Raw genomic sequence first — 17,452 nt, forward strand, 5'->3', positions numbered from 1 at the left:
GCCTGGTAAGCCAACTCTCTTCCCTGAGGAATAGGCATCCCCTCATCTCCTCCCAATTCCCTCCCCAAAATCTAAACCACAGACTCTTAAACTGTACCCTTCAAATTCCCGTCAGCCGGGCTTCCCTGGTGGCGCAGTGGTTGAGAGTCTGCCTGCCGATGCAGGGGACACGGGTTCGTGCCCCAGTCCGGGAGGATCCCACGTGCCGCGGAGCGGCTGGGCCCGTGAGCCATGGCCGCTGAGCCTGCGCGTCCGGAGCCTGTGCTCCGCAGCGGGAGAGGCCACAACAGTGAGAGGCCCGCGTACTGCAAAAAAAAAAAAAAAATTCCCATCAGCCAAGGCTTGTGCAATGTGGAAGCAAAGGCCCTTCCACAGATTGGGTCTTCCCAGGCCATTTGCAGAGTAGGTAAGAGCATGGGCTTTGGTGTCAAATTCCAGCTCTGTCTCTCATTAGCTGTGTGTCCTTGAGCAAGTTACTTTACTTCTCTGAATCTCTGTGTTCTTCTCTGGAAAAGGAGGATAGTAGCATATTTCTGTCATAGGATTTGGGGGGATTAAGGTCTATAGGGAGCCCACACAGCATTCTGGTTAAGAGTGTGGGCTTCAGAATTTAAACCACCTGAGTCTGCACCCCAGAGCTGCCACTTGCTAGCTTGGCGACCTCAGGCAAGTTCCTTAACTTCCAACTGCCTCATTTTCCTAATCAATAGTTGTGCGAATCAAATGAGATAAAACTTTATAACTATCTAGAACAGTGTCTGCCACCAACTAAATGCTCAGTCCTCATCAGCCATTATCATTATTGCTGTTGTTGTTACTATTACTATTTAAAGCACTTAGCCCAGTGTGTCAGGCATAGGAAGCAGTCAGCTGTCAGCTGTTATTATCATCATGGTTTCATGGAAGATAATTTGCATTCAGTGTTCTTATTACTCAACCAGGGGGCAAGAGAATTTGAAGGGTCTTAATTCCCTACCAGGAAAAGAACTGGCCTCAGAGGAGGCCAGGTCCTACTTAACTAGGGGAATTGTAGACTACATTTAAAGGAATTAATGACTAAAGTCTTTGCCCTCAAATGTAAGTAGAAATCCGACATCAATGTGCCCAGAGGTAATAAGCAAAATCGCACCTCACTCCATATGTGGATCAGGGATGTTAATGTCAAGACTCTCCCTCTGAGCATCATAATACATGTGTCCCCATCATGTATCCATGATACAAAAGTTTTCGTCTTCTCTCAACAGTATAATGAAGTTTTCTGGATCCTGATTTAATTCAGCGAAAAGTGTTGGCATCTACCACGTTCCCAACGCAGTGCTGGCTCCACTTGGCCTGTGGCCCGGACATTCCCACCTCATTCTAAGCCAGTGGTTTCTTTTGACAGTGGCTGGTCTGTGTGCTTATTTCCTGAAGATTCATCCTTTGTTGCTTAGCAACCATAATATTTCTAGTGTGTATTTATGGGCGCTCTTTTTTTGTTCAATCCAAACCATTCAGGAAGTTGACAGTGCACATGTGATTAGTCTGTGGTGGGATAGAGGAGGATGAGATGCAGCCTCCTTTGGCCCCACTGCATAATGATTTGGGGGAAATGGATTTCATTTCAGGTATGCAAAACATGCATGACAAAGGGATGACCGTCCAGCCTGACCTCAAAGCTTCTTTTTCCTACGGGGCCCTGGAAAACAATGACAACATTTCTGAGATCTACGCTCCCGCCACGCTGCCCATCATGCAGGAAGAACATGGCTCTAGAAGCGCCTCTGGGGTTCCCTATCGCGTCCTGGAACACACCAAGAAGGAGTGAGCCCACCTTGAAGGAGACTCACCTCCTCTCCATTTACAGCTGCTCAAGCCATGCTGATAGCGGTTCAACCCTTAATTCTAAAACTTGCCTTTCAAGTCTTATTTTTTTAATCCAAGAACTCTGTGGACGGGGATCTTGAAAAGCCTTTGTCTCTGGCAAAGGGTAGATTATCTTGGTCCTGGAAGTTTCAGATGATGAGGGTGGGGCTGGGGTGGGGGGCTGAAAGCAGTATTCTAGGTGGGCAGTACAGAGTTCAGCCTCTGCCTGATTTAGCCCAATGAGATTTGGAAAGCCGTTGTCATCCTTGAGGATGGGAACTGGGTTTCCCCAGTCAGTGACCAAAGGTGGCCACATTCTTTAGAGCTAAAGCAAGGCAGAGATTCTGCCCTTACTTTCCAAATCCATTGAAAGGCTGGAAACCTCCAAATCTAGTCTTCCCTCACCTTATGTGCAGACCTGATCTCTACCCACCTCCCTCTTGATACTGTTCTTGAGATAACCTTTGTGTCGCCTTCACATGGCATGGTGAACCAGCCCTGGGTGTAACATCCTGTCACTTGCCTGTAGGAAATGCACATCTGCTTTCTGATGGGCTGTGCCTCCCCGGTGAGGGTGTGCTTGATGTATTTATACTGGATCCACTCTGAAAACAAATTTGGTTTTGGTTCTGTGAATTACTTGGTTGCTTTCTTTCCCCTCAAAGGAACTGAGAAATTAAGAGAAGAAGGGGAAGAATAAGAAGGACAGGAGCAGGGGTCATGAGCCTTCAGCCCATAAAGGGAGAACAATCCCTTTCATTTTGCAAGAGGTGATTGCATCACCTATAAAGGACGGACAGACAATCTGGCTGTTGTATGTGTATTTTCCTGCACACCAGGGTCCTCTGGGAAAACCAGGGGTGCTCATTTCAGAGACAGCCTCACTCACCTCTCCTCTCTCCTCTCCCTTATAGATTGACGAACCAAGCTTGAGTCATTGGTTTACTTCCTTGGGATCGATAGACTCTTTGGGTCCTCATCCCCGTGCACATACATCTGGAAGAAGTAGGCATGCTCAGAAATGGGGCTGCTGCTGGCTGGCTGGCTGGCTGCGTACACGATTGTCTTCCCCTAGACTGACTGTATGCTTTTGAGAATGGCAGGTAAAGGTCTGCAAACTTTAATGAAAATAAGGATCCCCTAGGGAGTTTATTTAAAATACAGATTCCTACACCCCAACCACAGGTACTCTGATTAAGTGGGACTGGGACCGGGCCCAAGAGTCTGCATTCTTAACTGGCAGCTCAGGTGATCCTGAGGCAGGTAATCCTGCCTGTATCACACACCTTGAAAACCTAATAACTGGGAGAGACAGTCTGCTGAAACCCTGACACACCCCTGCTGGAAAGTTGGAATTACCATTCCTTGTTTCCTCTTGGGGGTTCATTTGGCAGGCCGAATAATCCCCATAGGATCCATGGCATTTCTGCATCCAGTGATTACTTCTTAGAACTACACTTCCTGCTTCCCTAGGCAGCCTTGAACTAACCGGCAAGACAACAGTGTTAATAGACCAGTGTCGATAGATCATTAACCTTTATGGATTGTGCTTCATACTGATTTGATTTAGTACCTTGACTTCAAAACTGATATCTGTTGCCTGTGATAACCACTTCTGTATTGTGTCTTACATGCCTAAGAAGGCAACAGACTGTGACTTTTTTTTCCCTTTAGAATAGGTATCAAAACAGTATTTATGAGACACTTACTATGTGTTAAGCATTTGGACAGTGAGGGCTACAAGTAATAAGACCTGGTTTCTGCACTCCAAGCCAGCCGTGAGAGACGCAAATACCTGGTCAACTATGACAGGGCAGGCCGAGTGCAATAGCGGACCACAGAAAATGACAGTTGTGGAGGTCCTGCTAAAGGTCAGGCCCTGAGCCCGGAACTGGGTATTCAGAATTGGAGATGAATACACCCACTCATTGATGGGTGGCAAATCTAGCTAAGATTTGGGCAAAGCATAGAAAGTAGGGTGATCACCCCCAGGCAGAGGGGCCAGCATTTGCAAAGACACAGAGATGGGTTGAGGCGGGTGGCAAAGGAAGAGCCAGGGTAGGTAATGGGAAATGAGCCTGGAAAGATAAGCAGCGGAGGTAGAATCATGGAGGGACTGGAAGGCCTGGCCGAGGAGTTTAAACATATCCTAGAGAACATGGGAGCCATTGATGGTTCACGAGGAAGAGAATGGCAGGATCCGCACTGATTGGAAAGGAGGCCCTATGCAGTTCGGAGGAAGACTCTGAAGGGGTAATAAAAGTCACTTTTCAGGGCCAGGCTGCACAGCTGCAGGAACAAAACACAAAGGGGAATTAAAATCCAATTTCGCTGCTATTCACATTTTCCCAGTGATGTTTCTAACGTGGGCCGGGAGGGGGTGTGAGGGCAGAGTGGATAAAGGGAAGGTGAGCGGGGAGGCCATTTAAATGTGTCAAACCCAGGTGATCGTTTGGTATCTTATGTGCTCCCAGCCTTACTCTGCCCCCTTCCCTTGGTTTTGTGTTGGGTCTTTTAACCTGGAGTCAGGCAACAGCGATGAATGGATAAAAGCACATTGTAATCTCAGGTCAGCTGACGATCATGGGTTCAGTGCCACCCAGGAGCTGCCTTCAGGTTTGGGGCAACGGCGCCATCCCGTGAGGCTGAGTACAGGAAGGTTGTGCAGAGTTGCATGGTGGCTGCGGAGTGGAAGCCAGGGTAGGTGACCTGGGTCCCGGGAAGAACGGCTGATGTGGAGCCATGGTCCCCAGAATACTGACTCTGTCTTGGGCTGGCATCTCCCAGTCTTTGTCCCTGAGTGTAAATGGACGGTTTGCTGGTGGCAGATAAGCGGCACTTGCTGTTAGGGCGGGGCACAAGGACATCAGCTTTCCACTCACAGCCCTGACTCTTTATTTTTCTCATGGCTCTCACGTCGCCAAGCCCTCTCGAAGGCTCCAGGCAACAATACATATCCTGCCGCCATCTCCCTTCTCACAGCAAGGTCACCAAACTTGGGTTTCAGCTTTCCACTTGTTCTCTGGCTTCCTCTCCCCACCCCACTCTGTTCCCCTCTTCTAAAGGCTGGGATTCTGGGGTCCCTAATCAGACATTAAAAGCAGTTCTTCACAGATGGGTGCCTGCAGCTTTTGAAGGGACCTAAGCCCCATTCCACCCACCCCCAGCCCTCCCACGAAGATGCAGGTCTGACATGCCATCACGTGAAGCCTCAGATCATGCGAGGGTTTTGCAGGATGGAATTGAACACTGGGGAGGCAAGGGAGGATTGACATCTCCATTGCTCTTCTGGTGGAAATGAGGCAGCTTGATGGCACAGTGTGGAGACGAGATGTCCATCGGGGTAGTGCTGGGGAATCTCCAACCCGCAGCCTTGTGAATTCCAAATCTGGTCCAACACTGGCTGACAGGCAAAAAATTTTACTGTGTGTTTCTCTGAGAAGCTGTGTAAATCAAGTCACCTTAGAATATATTCTATGTGGAAGCCCACATTTTGTCGATTTAGTGACTAAAGTATGGCATGTCTTATTTTTCAAAAAAATGTATGTGCTATGTGCAAATAGCATTATGAAGTGGTATTTAATTAAAGAGAAAATCCATGTGATGCCTGTTGAGTTTGAGTCTTTTATGTTTGGTTAATACTTTCCAGAGTTATCTACGACAGTGCTGTCCAATGGAACTTTCTGCAGTGATGGAAATGTTCCATGTCTGTGCTGCCCAAACGGCAGCCACTATCCACGTGTGGCTATTGAGCACGTTAAACCTGGTGAGTGCAACCTAGGAATCGGATTTTTAGTTTTATTTAAATTCAATTATCTTAAATATCCACGTATAGCTAGTGGCCGCTGTAGAAACCGTGCAGATCTACAGATGCCCGTGATTGTACTTAAGGCTGAATTAAGCACTTTTTCCCCCCGCCCCCGCAGTGGTGAAGAGTATAGACTCGTGGCCGCACTGCCTAGGTTTGATTCTTGGCTCTACTACTTATTAGCTGTGTGGTCTTGAACAAGTTGTTTAAACTTTCTGTGCCTCGTCTGTAAATCCGGGATAGTAATGGTCGCTTCCTAAGGGTTATTATGGGGATCAGGTGAGTTAATAGCTGTAAAGTCTTAGAACTATGTCCGGCATCCCATCAGGACACTGTATAACACTGAAGCAATGGTTTCCTTATTTACTTATTTATTTACTTATTCACTTTGAAATTGTATAATGAACACTTGTGATTTTTCTTAAGTAATTCTAAGCAAATGTGTCTCTCTTCATTCTAAGTTTCCAATCTACAAAGACAGGTGTGGAATAGAGCCTAAATCTTTATTTATACACACACACAGAGAATAATGTATACATACTCATACATTTAGTAAGCACTTATTATATGCCACACACTATACTAAGACTTCATGTACATCTCAATTCTCCTTTATAACAATTCCATGAGGTAAGTTTTAATATTATCCCCATTTTACAGATGAAGAAACTGAGACTCAGGTCATATAGCTGGTAAATAGCAGAACTGCTATTTGAGCCCAGATCTGCCTGACTTCAAAACCTGAGCTCTTCATCCCTCTGCTGTGCTGCCTTTCCTGGTGTGGTTGAATTTCCATGGGGTAAGTTCACCACACATTAGGATTTCACCTTTATCTGACAAATAAAAAGGATGTACAGTTTCTAAGAAGGATGCAGACTTAAAGAACAGAATGCCCCCTGCGCCCAGTTCATATGTTGAAATCTAATCCCCCGTGTGATGGTTTTTGGAGGTGGGGTTTTGGGGAGGTGATTAGAACATGAGGTTGGAACCCTCATGAATGGGATTAGTGCCCTTATAAAACAGACCCCAGAGAATTCCCTCATCCCGTCTGTCCAGTGAGAACATGGGAAAAAATACCCTACTATACTATTATTTCATTAAAACAGGACATCAGCACCCAAATAGTAAGAGCAAAATCTCAAAACAAAGGATAATCCTTGAAACTGAATAATTTAGCTTTATGAAAAATATAGGACAGACTCATTATTTGCCTCATTTTCTTGCAGGCCTGTAAGATGAAACCAGCATTAGGGAACCTAACCTGGTTTGACGCAGCTCAAACTTGGTATTACTTGTGAGGAAAGGGGGGCTAGTTAGCTGTAGACACAGGACTAAAACTGTCTTATGAGCTCTAGTCCGTCCCCTTTCCACTGCATCACTGAGTCGTGCTATATCCTACATCCTACATCCACCCCATTCATTGAGTTTTAACTCAGTGCCAGGCCCTGTGCTAAGCACTTTACATCCATTATCGCAATGTATTCTTTCAACAGCCCTGCAAGGAACCTGTTCAATCCCTGATTAACAAATAGAAACTGAGACTCTAAAGAAATCCAGTCATTTGGGTGTGTAAGCCGCAGAGCCTGGATTCAAACCCAGATATAACTGATTCCAAAGTCTGTACTTTTTTTTAAAATCCCATCCTCCATACGTCAATAGACAACACTTTGGTACCTTTACGTTCTTTGTTCGTGTTTAAGCATAAAATGCCACTTGCTCTGAGTCTGGAGGAGCACAAGGGCATTAACTTTCAATCTTCACCGTTGCCCTGGGCCAAGGCACCTTTTGTTCCTTTGGTACACTGAGTTGATGGTATTTTAGGCAACTGTTGTATCAATCAGGGTCCAGTCAGGTGACAGAAACCACGCCAGTTTTTAGAACAGAAATTTTAATACAAAGAATTGGTAACTAGGAATGAAGCTGTTCACTAGGCAACTGAAAGGGTACAGAGACCGCTAAGTATCAACAGATAAGACACAGCTCCCACCCCGAAGGCTGGGGGGAATAAAGGAAGAGGTTGGAATGATTACAACTTATGTGCCTGGAGGAGGGGCCCCGCGGAGCCGAAACTCAGAGGAGCTGAAACGGAGGCTGATGCTCTGCCTCAGCTTGGAGGAAGACCCTGGAAAACTGGGACCCAGGCCCACGAGCCTCTGGATAAGCCCTGGAGACCACAGATGAAGAAGCCACACTCTCTGAACTTAAGTGGGAGAAAAAAAAATTTAATTATGCCAAAAATATTTGTTAGAGTTTGCCATTCAATATGGAACCTAAGCACACGCATTCACCTCCTCTCCATCCCAGAGCGGCTTTGGGCTTAAAGTCAGTAGGTATCAAGAACAAGAGTGCTCTGGGCAGCAATCCGAGGGATTGCCGTGCCGACAGGCACAGAGTAGCTATGCCCCAGTTGAAGCCCTAAGAATTACTCTAAACAGTGGAAGTGATTTGGCTGTAGAGGGCCCACGGTAAGGATACTGCGGCGGGGCGGGGGGGGGGGGGGGGGGGGGGGCGGGGTCAAGATGGAGCTGAAGAAAAGAATGGACCTCTAGAATAACCAGGAAGAGAAATAAGGAAAGACAGCCCTGTGCAGGCATGATAGACACTGAAGCTCCCTACCCCTAGAGCCAGTATTGCTTATTTTAGCCTGCGTCCCCAGGCAGCCTGCCGGCTCCCCACTCACATACCTGAAGGGGAAGCTGATGGAGAGACCCCGTTCACTTCCTCAGAGACAAAAGTTACCCCTCCCACGGAGGGGACCATAAGCCTTTGAATAAACAAACCCACACGACTGCGAAGGAAACCCACCCAACTCTCTGCAGGAAGCAATATAGCTCTTCATTCGTAAGTGGGAGTTGTCCACCGAGATACAAGGCATTTGAAGAAATCCAACAACACGAAAGAGGAAGACTAAAATTGTTGAGGTGAAACAAGAATGGCAGGATAGTGTAGTCAAAGCCGGCAATAGTCCACAAGGATTCATTAAATTGTCATCTCTGTTTTTGTGTATGCTTGAAATTTTCATAATAAAAAGTGAAAAAGTGGTGTTTTGAGCACTTGTCATGTGCTAAGTACATACATTCAGCAATGAAAAAAAGAGAAACTCCATACAAAGGAGTCAGAAAATGAAGCAAACAATATAAAGTGTGATGGTTAATACAATTGAGGGACTGATGATGAAATTTCATGGGGCCAGGACTAAGCAGGAAACAAGAGAACCCAGAAGGGGAGACGGAAGCTGTGGACATGGCCCTGGGTGCGGTGGAGAGCAGGCACTGTGTCTCAGCCCCAGAGCCCGGGCTGAGCTGGGCCCGCAGTTCAGGAGAAGGCGGAGACGACTTTTCAGTCCAAACTAAGGTATCTGCAGGGCCAGCTACATAACATCCAGGGCCTGGTGCAAAACGAAAGTGCAGGGGCCCAAAAAGTGAGAAAAAGTGCCATTAAAGGGACCATTTTTTACCATTCATTTTTATGTTATGCAATACCCATTTTAAATGCAAATATAAGAGCACTAACTAATAAGGAAATCACTGATATGACACAATTCGTATTTCATTGCTTGTACATGAATAAGTATTGTGTTCTTACCTGAACAATGGAAATCCTACACGAAACTGACTCAACTGTTTTTATTTCTTAATGGGTGTACATATATCCTACCAACATTCTCAGCCTTCAGCTTTTTGATGAGTAAAGAAATAAAAAGAGAAGGAGCTGTGGGTGGCCTGAGCTTTCCCTTTCCATCTAGGTCGTCATTTTCAGCGGATGTGGTTGTCTGATAGGCTGATACAGGGAAGTAACACGTGTAAGAAGGATGTGATGGGGATCCTTGTCCGTTGCCCCCTTCCTGCACTGGAAGAAAGTTTCAGTTGGAATGGAAAGTGTAGCCTCTCTAGAATGTCAGCCCTTCCCCACTCCCACCCCTGCCCCCACTGAATCACAGGCCTAACGGTCACCTAGGATTTGCCTCGAGCACGCCTGATGAGGACATTAGGAACGCTATGTGCAAAGAACGCCACACACACGTTGCTTTTAACTCCTCTGCTCGCATGCATGTGGCACCCATCAGACCCTGCTGACAAACAGAAAGATGTTCAAAGATAAAATTATTAAGCACTTCAAGATGGCAAACGCAGAGCATTAAACCAAGTGTGAGGCCCTTTTGAGTGTGGGGTCGTGTAGGAGTGCACAGTTCACACATGCCTGGAAAGCTGGCTCTGGCTCTCTAGGGGCTTTCCCAAGACCCCCACGTGGTGCCCACTTATGTGGACTCATAGTAGCAAACTGATAGGTCCTCAGTGTGAAAGCTGCTCTGAATCCAGATCAATCTGGGTCTCATCTCATGAACGACAGCAAACTCCTTTTACCGATCTGTGTTCTTGGACTCTTTAATCAATAGAAATGGATGAAGCCAGACAAGGAATTCAGGTAAGGCTTTATCGCTGCAGCACAAGGGAGCAAAAGCATGTAACAGGTGTCCTTGCGCACTCCCTGAGGGGGTGACAAGCTGGTCCCTTAAATGGGGTGGGGGGGTGGGTCGGTGGGTAGGCCAGAGGGGCAGCTTAGGTGGTCTGCCCACCCCCTTGTAGGGATCATGCGCAGGACCCTGCCTTTGCTCCTGGCACCTCAGAGGTGGCAGCTGGGTTTTGGCCTTGTTGTACCTCATTGTTCATATTTTGCCCCAACTGCACATGTGGGCAGTTATTTTTAGTTCCTTAGAGTTTCTTGTATTCTGCTGGTCGAGGAGATATTCGTCCAGGTGCAAGTACTGCAGCAAAGGGTCCCAGGTCCCAGGTCCCAGGTCCCAACCTGTAATAGGAATAGAAGAGAGTTTTACTTGAGCCAAACTGAGGACTATAGCCCATGAGACAGCCTCTCGGATAACTGAGGAACTGCTCTAGAGAACCATGGTTTTCAGCACAATTTTGTATCTTGTCAGGACAAAGAAAACCAAATAAGTCAGGGATACATTCCTTCGAGGTTTAAAAACAAACAAACAGATCAGCACATACACAGCAAGTCAGTATGGCCTTGGCACCTGGGAAGGGAGTCTTATCATCAAAGGAGTACTAGCATTGGCATCCCAGGAAGGGAGGCATTTAATCTTTATTTTTAACATGGACTTTCTTTACTTCTGGTCAATATGTCCTTTTCTTTAATAATTAAAGCAGATGTACAATGTTTGTTTGATAGGCCACAAACAGGCTGTGTTAGTTAGCATAAAATCAAGTTAACCCATGTATAAGCCAGAATGACTTCCCCATAGCTCAATATGTGAAAATGTCTTTCGTTGCTCTTAAAAGGTGTTGGTGTCCATTCTGATTGAAATAAATCACAGATTCAAAGAAAGAAAGATTCAAAGAAAGAAAGAAAACAAACTCTACTCTATGGGCCTTTCCAGTATGCTGCTGCCACTTTAAAAACTGAAAAACTGTAAATTCAGAAAATGGTCAGAGCTACCTGGGATACTTTTTATTCTTCCAGTTTTATTAAGATATAATTGACATACAGCACTGTATAAGTTTAAGATGTACAGCATTATGATTTGACTCACACACATCATGGAATGATTATCACAGTAAGTTTAGTACACGGGATACTTTTGAAGTAAAAGAGCAAGGTAGGTGTCTGAGTCAATTCCTCTCAAGCCAAATCACCTAAAGCCGACAGCTTGATTTGTTGGATAAATGTGCTTATCTAATTTACATTTCAGCCGTAACCCATTCAACCCAGGCCTCACCAGACCATGACTTTGGCTAATAATACTTTTCCTTTTTATACCCAGACTATTATAGCACAAGCTTCTAATAGCTGGAAATTAACCACTTCGATGTGACATTCTCTTCCCCAGCCCCATCTTCTGCTTTTTTGAGAGATTCTCAGGAAACATTTCAAGTGTACTGTGTGCTCTGTAACATCTCTTGGGTTTTCCTTTTTTAATTACTCCTCTTGCTATGACCTCTGCTCTACCAGCCGCTTTGAGACCATCACTGAGCTGGGTCAGCTGCCCCCTGCTGGTGACCTCCCACTGATATATACTCCCCCTACCCTCTCTGGTCCTTACAGTAGGCTTCCCCCTCCAAAGCATGGGTCAGGCCTTCAGCAGCCCCTGGAAATAGCTTCTTGTGAGCCCAAACAGAACCACAGGAACCCTTCACAAGCAGGAATCTCATCTGGTTCCAGGTAGGCCTCCACACCATGGGGCTAGCTGCCCATCCCCTTTCTCCTCCACCAGGTTTCTCTGAGCACCTGAGAACCCAGACCTGACTAATCCCACTGAGCCCTGAAAGAACAAGTCTTTCCTCAAGAATTTGGCTTCGTCAAAAAAAAGCCCAACTCAGTGGTCCCTCCCAGAACTGAGGCAACTCAGCCTGGTCCTTTAGACACTGGCAACATCAAGATGAATGCTGGTAGCATTTGAAAACCACTCAGTGGCCACACACATTGTAGTACAACTGTGCCCATGATCTCTGGTCTGGTCATTTAGGCGGGTTTTTTTTAGTGTCTTCTAGATCTCCGGTGATATTGCTTCCTGACTGAAGGAAGATCACATGGCCTGTCCAATAATAGCTAAGAGAAGCACAGAGCAGGACACAGGGAGGCAGCACAGTATCAAGGCTAAGAGTACAGGCTCTGGAGCTTACTTTCTCTGAAACCTTAGGAAAGTACATAACCCCTCCAAACCTCAGTTTCCTCATCTGTAAAATTGGCATGGTAATACTGCCTCCCTTGCAGTTTGTTGTAAGGATGTAATATACAACAATGCCTGGTACTGAGTGACGTCTAAATAACATTAGCTACTGTTATTATTTTTCTTTAAGCTAGGGAGCAGTATAAATAGAGGCACAGAGCCACAGGCCAAAGTCAAAGAGCTAGGTGCTTAGATTTTGGCTTCTTGCATTGTATTTGGGGCTTGGCCACCTTTGGGAGGCCTTTTGAATAGACATGTATCTCATCTACTCATGAATGGATTTTTACAAGTTTAACCTTATCACCAAGCTTGTGGGTATCTTTTTGAAGACGCCCTTGCATACACAGTTTCTAAAACTACAAAGCTAGTCTCAGTCATACCTAAGGATAAAATCTTCCAGTTGCCAAGGTATGCAAATGCAATGGACTGAATGTTTGTGTGACCCCCAAATTCATGTGCTGAAACCCTAATCCCAATGTGATGGTATTTGGAGGTGGAGCCTTTGGGAGGTAATTAGGTCATGAGGGCAGAGCCTTCATGCATGGGATTAGTGCCCTTATAAGAAGAGATGATGCCAACAAATTGGACAATCTAGAAGAAACGGACAAGTTTCTAGAAACCTACAGCCCACCAAAACTGAATCAAGAAGAAATAAATAATTTGATCAGACCGATCACTAGAGGTGAAATAGCATCTAAAATAAAATAAATTCCCTGCAAACAAAAGTCCAGGACTGATGGCTTCACTGAGGAATTCTACCAAAACATACAAAGAAGAACTTATACTGATCCTTCTCAAACGCTTGCAAAAGACTGAAGAGGAGGTAACACTCCCAAAGCCATTCTATGAAGCCACCACCCTGATAAAGATACTACCAAAACCAGACAAAGATACTACCAAAAAAGAAAATTACAGGCCAATGTCTTTCATGGACATAGATGCAAAAATTCTCAATAAAATACTAGTAAGCCAAATCCAACAACACATAAAAAAGATCATAGACCACAATCAAGTTGGGTTCATCCCAGGGTCACAAGGATGGTTCAACATACACAAATCAATCAATGTGATACACCACATCAACAAAGGAGATGACTAAAACCACATGATCATCTCAGTAGATGCAGAAAAAGCATTTGATAAAATTCAACATCCATTCATAATAAAAAAAAGGAAAAACGTTACCAAAGTGGGTATAGCGGGAACATATCTTGACATAATAAAAGCTATTTATGACAAAACTACAGCCAACATAATACTCAATGGTGAAAAGTTGAAAGCCTTCCCACTAAAATCTGGAACAAGACAAGGATGCCCACTCTCACCACTTCTATTCAACATGATATTGGAAGTCCTAGACAGAGCAATCAGACAAGAAAAAGAAATAAAAGTTATTCAGATTGGAAGGGAAGAGGTAAAATTGTCATTATGTGCAGATGACATGATACTATATATGGAAACCACTAAAGTCCTAGGAGTCTTTAGTGGTTTCCATATATAGTATCATGTCATCTGCACACAACACAAAAACCACTAGGACTGACAAATGAATTCAGCAAGGTAGCAAAATACAAGATTAACATGCAGAAATCTGTTGCGTTTCTTTACATTAACAATGAGACATCAGAAAAATCCTTTTTAAAATCACATCAAAAAAGAATAAAATACTTAGGAATAAACCTGACCAAGTAGGTGAAATACTTATACACTGAGGACTATAAAACACTGATAAAAGAAGTTGAAGATGATTTAAAGAAATGGAAAGATATCCCATGCTCTTGCATTGAAAGAATTAATATTGCTAAAATGGTCATACTACCTAAAGCAATCTTCAGACTTAATGTGCTCCCTATCAAATTACCCATGAAATTTTTCACAGAACTATCAATAGAACAAATAATCCTAAAATTTACATGGAGCCATAGGAGACCCAGAATTGCCAAAGCAATCCTGAAGAAAAAGAACAAGGCTGGAGGCATAACCCTCCCAGACTTCAGACAATACTACAAAGCTATAGTAATCAAAAGAGCATGGTATTGGCACAAAAACAGACATATGGATCAATGGAACAGAAAAAAGAGCCCAGAAATAGACCCACACACCTATGGTCAATTAATCTTTGACAAAGAAGGCAAGAATATACAATGGAGAAAAGATAATCTCTTTGGCAAGTGGTGTTGGAAAAGCTGGACAGTCACGTGTAAGTTAATGAAGTTAGAACACACCCTCACACCATACACAAAAATAAACTCAAAATGGCTTAAAGACTTAAATATGAGGCAGAACACCATAAAACTCCTAGAAGAGAACATGGGCAAAACGTTCTCTGACATAAATCAGAGCAATGTTTTCTTAGTTCAGTCTCCCAAGGCAATAATAAATAAAAGCAAAAATGAGCAAATGGGACCTAATCAAACTTAAAAGCTTTTGCACAGCAAAGGAAACCATAAACAAAACAAAAAGACAATCTACAGACTGGGAGAAAATATTTGCGAACAATACAACTGACAAGGGCTTAATTTCCAAAATATATAAACAGCTCATACAGCTCAATAACAAAACAAACAAACAGGGCCTCCCTGGTGGCGCAGCAGTTAAGAATCTGCCTGCCAATGCAAGGGACACAGGTTCGAGCCCTGGCCAGGGAAGATCCCACATGCCATGGAGCAACTAAGCCCATGCGCCACAAGTACTGAGCCGGAGCTCTAGAGCCCACAAGCCACAACTACTGAGCCTACGTGCCACAACTACTGAAGCCTGCGTGCCTAGAGTCCACGCTCCACAACAAGAGAAGCCACGACAATGAGAAGCCCTCGCACCACAACGAAGAGTAGCCCCCGCTCACCGCAACTAGAGAAAGCCTGCACACAGCAACAAAGACCCAATGCAGCCATAAATTAATTAACTAATTTAAAAAACAAACAAACCAAAAAAACCCAATCAAAATGTGGGCAGAAGATCTAAATAGACATTTCTCCAAAGAAGACACACAGATGGCCAACAAACACATGAAAGAGTGCTCAACATCACTAATAATTAGAGAAATGCAAATCAAAACTACAATGAGGTACCACCTCACACTGGTCAGAATGGCTGTCATTAAAAAGTCTACAGATAATAAATGTTGGAGAGGGTGTGGAGAAAAGGGAACCCTCCTGCACTGTTGGGAATGTAAATTGGTGCAGCCACTATGGAAAACAGTATGGAGGTTCCATAAAAAAACTAAAAATAGGGACTTCTCTGGTGGTCCAGTGGTAAAGAATTTGCCTTCCAATGCAGGGGACGTGGGTTCGATCCCTGGTCAAGAAACTAAGATCCCACGTGCCGCAGGGCAACTAAGCCCGCATGCTCTAGAGCCCACGCGCCTCGACTAAAGAGAAGCCCATGTGCTGCAACGAAAGATCCCGCATGCTGCAACTAAGACAGGATGCAGCCAAATAAATAAATAAATAAAATATTAAAATTAATAAAAAGTAAAATAAAATAAATATTTTTTAAAAAACTAAAAATAGAGTTACTATATGATCCAGCAATCCCACTCTTGGTCATATATCAAAAGAAAACCATACTTCGAAAAGATACATGCACCCCAATGTTCATAGCAGCACTATTTACAATAGCCAAGACATGGAAGCAAACTAAATGTTCATCGTCAGATGAATGGGTAAAGACGTGGTATATACATACAATGGAATACTACTCAAGCATATAAAAGAATAAAATAATGCCATTTGCAGCAACGTGGATGGACCTAGAGATTATCATACTAAGTGAAATAAGTCAGGATAAAGACAAATACCATATGATATCACTTATATGTAAAATCTAAAATATACAAATGAACTTATTTACAAAACAGAAACAGACTCACATAGAAAACAAACTTATGATTACCAAAGGGAAAAGGGAGTAAGGGGAGATAAATTAGGAGTTTGGGATTAGCAGATACAAACGACTGAATATAAAATAGATAAACAACAAGGTCCTACTGTATAGCACAGGGAACTATATTCAATATCTTGTAATAACGTATAATGGAAAAGAATATGTATAACTGAATCACTTCACTGCACACCAGAAACTAACAACAACAAAAAAAGAAGAGGCCAGAGAGCTGGCTTGCTCTCTCTCTGCCACGTGAGGATACACAAGACATCTGTAAACCAGGAAGAAGGCACTCACCAGAACCTGATCGAGATCTTGGACTTCCACCCTCCAGAACTGAGAAATAAATGTCTGTTGTTGATAAGCCACCCAGGTTACGGTATTTTGTTATAGCAACCCCAAGCTGATTAAGACAGCATGTCATTAAGATTTTCTCTCAGTTCTAAACCCACACTTCCAGCGGATGGCTTTGGGGTGCCAGGGCTGAAACCGCCTTTCTGCTTTGCCAGCTGCTCCCGGTGAGGGAGACAGTGAGGCTGCACGAGGAAGAAGGACTTACTCCTTCCTATTTCCTGTTCGTAAGTACATCACTCAGCAACACTGCTTCACTCTAGCGCAGCAGCAGCTGAATCTGCTTTTGCAGTTCTTTCCAGCACTTGGACAACCAACTTCATAGCAACCCCTCAGAGACATCAGCACCCCCTCCTCAGAGGTCTGGGGTCCAGGTCTGCTGTGCCCTCCTCTTACATATTTAACGCCCTTATTGACATAATTCACATACCATACAATTCACTCATCTAAACTGTACAATTCAATGGTTCTTAGTATATCCATGGGTATGTGCAACCATCACCACCATTAATTTTAGAACATTTTCATCACCTCTAAAAGAAACCCTGAAAAGAAAATAATAGGTGGACTTTCTCACCTGAGATGGCCCACACTCTGTCTGTGGAGTGCATTTCTCTCTAAATAAATCCACTTCTTACCTAACACTTTGTCTCTCACTGAATTCTTTCTGCGATGAGACATCAAGAACCTGAGCTTTGTTAAGTCCTGAAACCAGTTGTTCTACAGGAACTAAGACCCCCATACTCACGTGGAGGGTGGCAACTACCTGCTGAGCACAAGCACGAGACCAGACTGTTCAGAACCAGAAGGTTGATGATTAAGATTCCTAAAACACCACACTGTTAGTTCACAACCAATCGATGAGAAGAAAGTCA

At 44.2% G+C, this 17,452-nt stretch overlaps 1 protein-coding gene across 10 annotated transcripts in view; it reads left to right on the forward strand.

The window, feature by feature from the left end:
- The window catches only part of NIPAL3 (NIPA like domain containing 3), a 52,651-nt gene extending 47,202 nt beyond the window's left edge, over positions 1-5,449 (forward strand). For 9 of the 10 annotated variants that reach the window (XR_004349340.1, XR_004349338.1, XM_032628085.1 and 6 more), the window contains one exon: positions 1,608-5,449. Coding sequence is in view for 7 of the 10 variants with exons in the window: in XM_032628085.1 (XP_032483976.1) it covers positions 1,608-1,807 (200 nt within the window). In the remaining 3 variants the exon portion in view is untranslated. The remainder of the gene's footprint in view (positions 1-1,607) is intronic. The other variant, XR_004349343.1, reaches the window with a different exon arrangement.
- The last annotated feature ends 12,003 nt before the right edge of the window (positions 5,450-17,452 follow it).

This window comes from Phocoena sinus, chromosome 1 (assembly GCF_008692025.1).
Source record: "Phocoena sinus isolate mPhoSin1 chromosome 1, mPhoSin1.pri, whole genome shotgun sequence".
NCBI classification, from domain to species: domain Eukaryota; kingdom Metazoa; phylum Chordata; class Mammalia; order Artiodactyla; family Phocoenidae; genus Phocoena; species Phocoena sinus.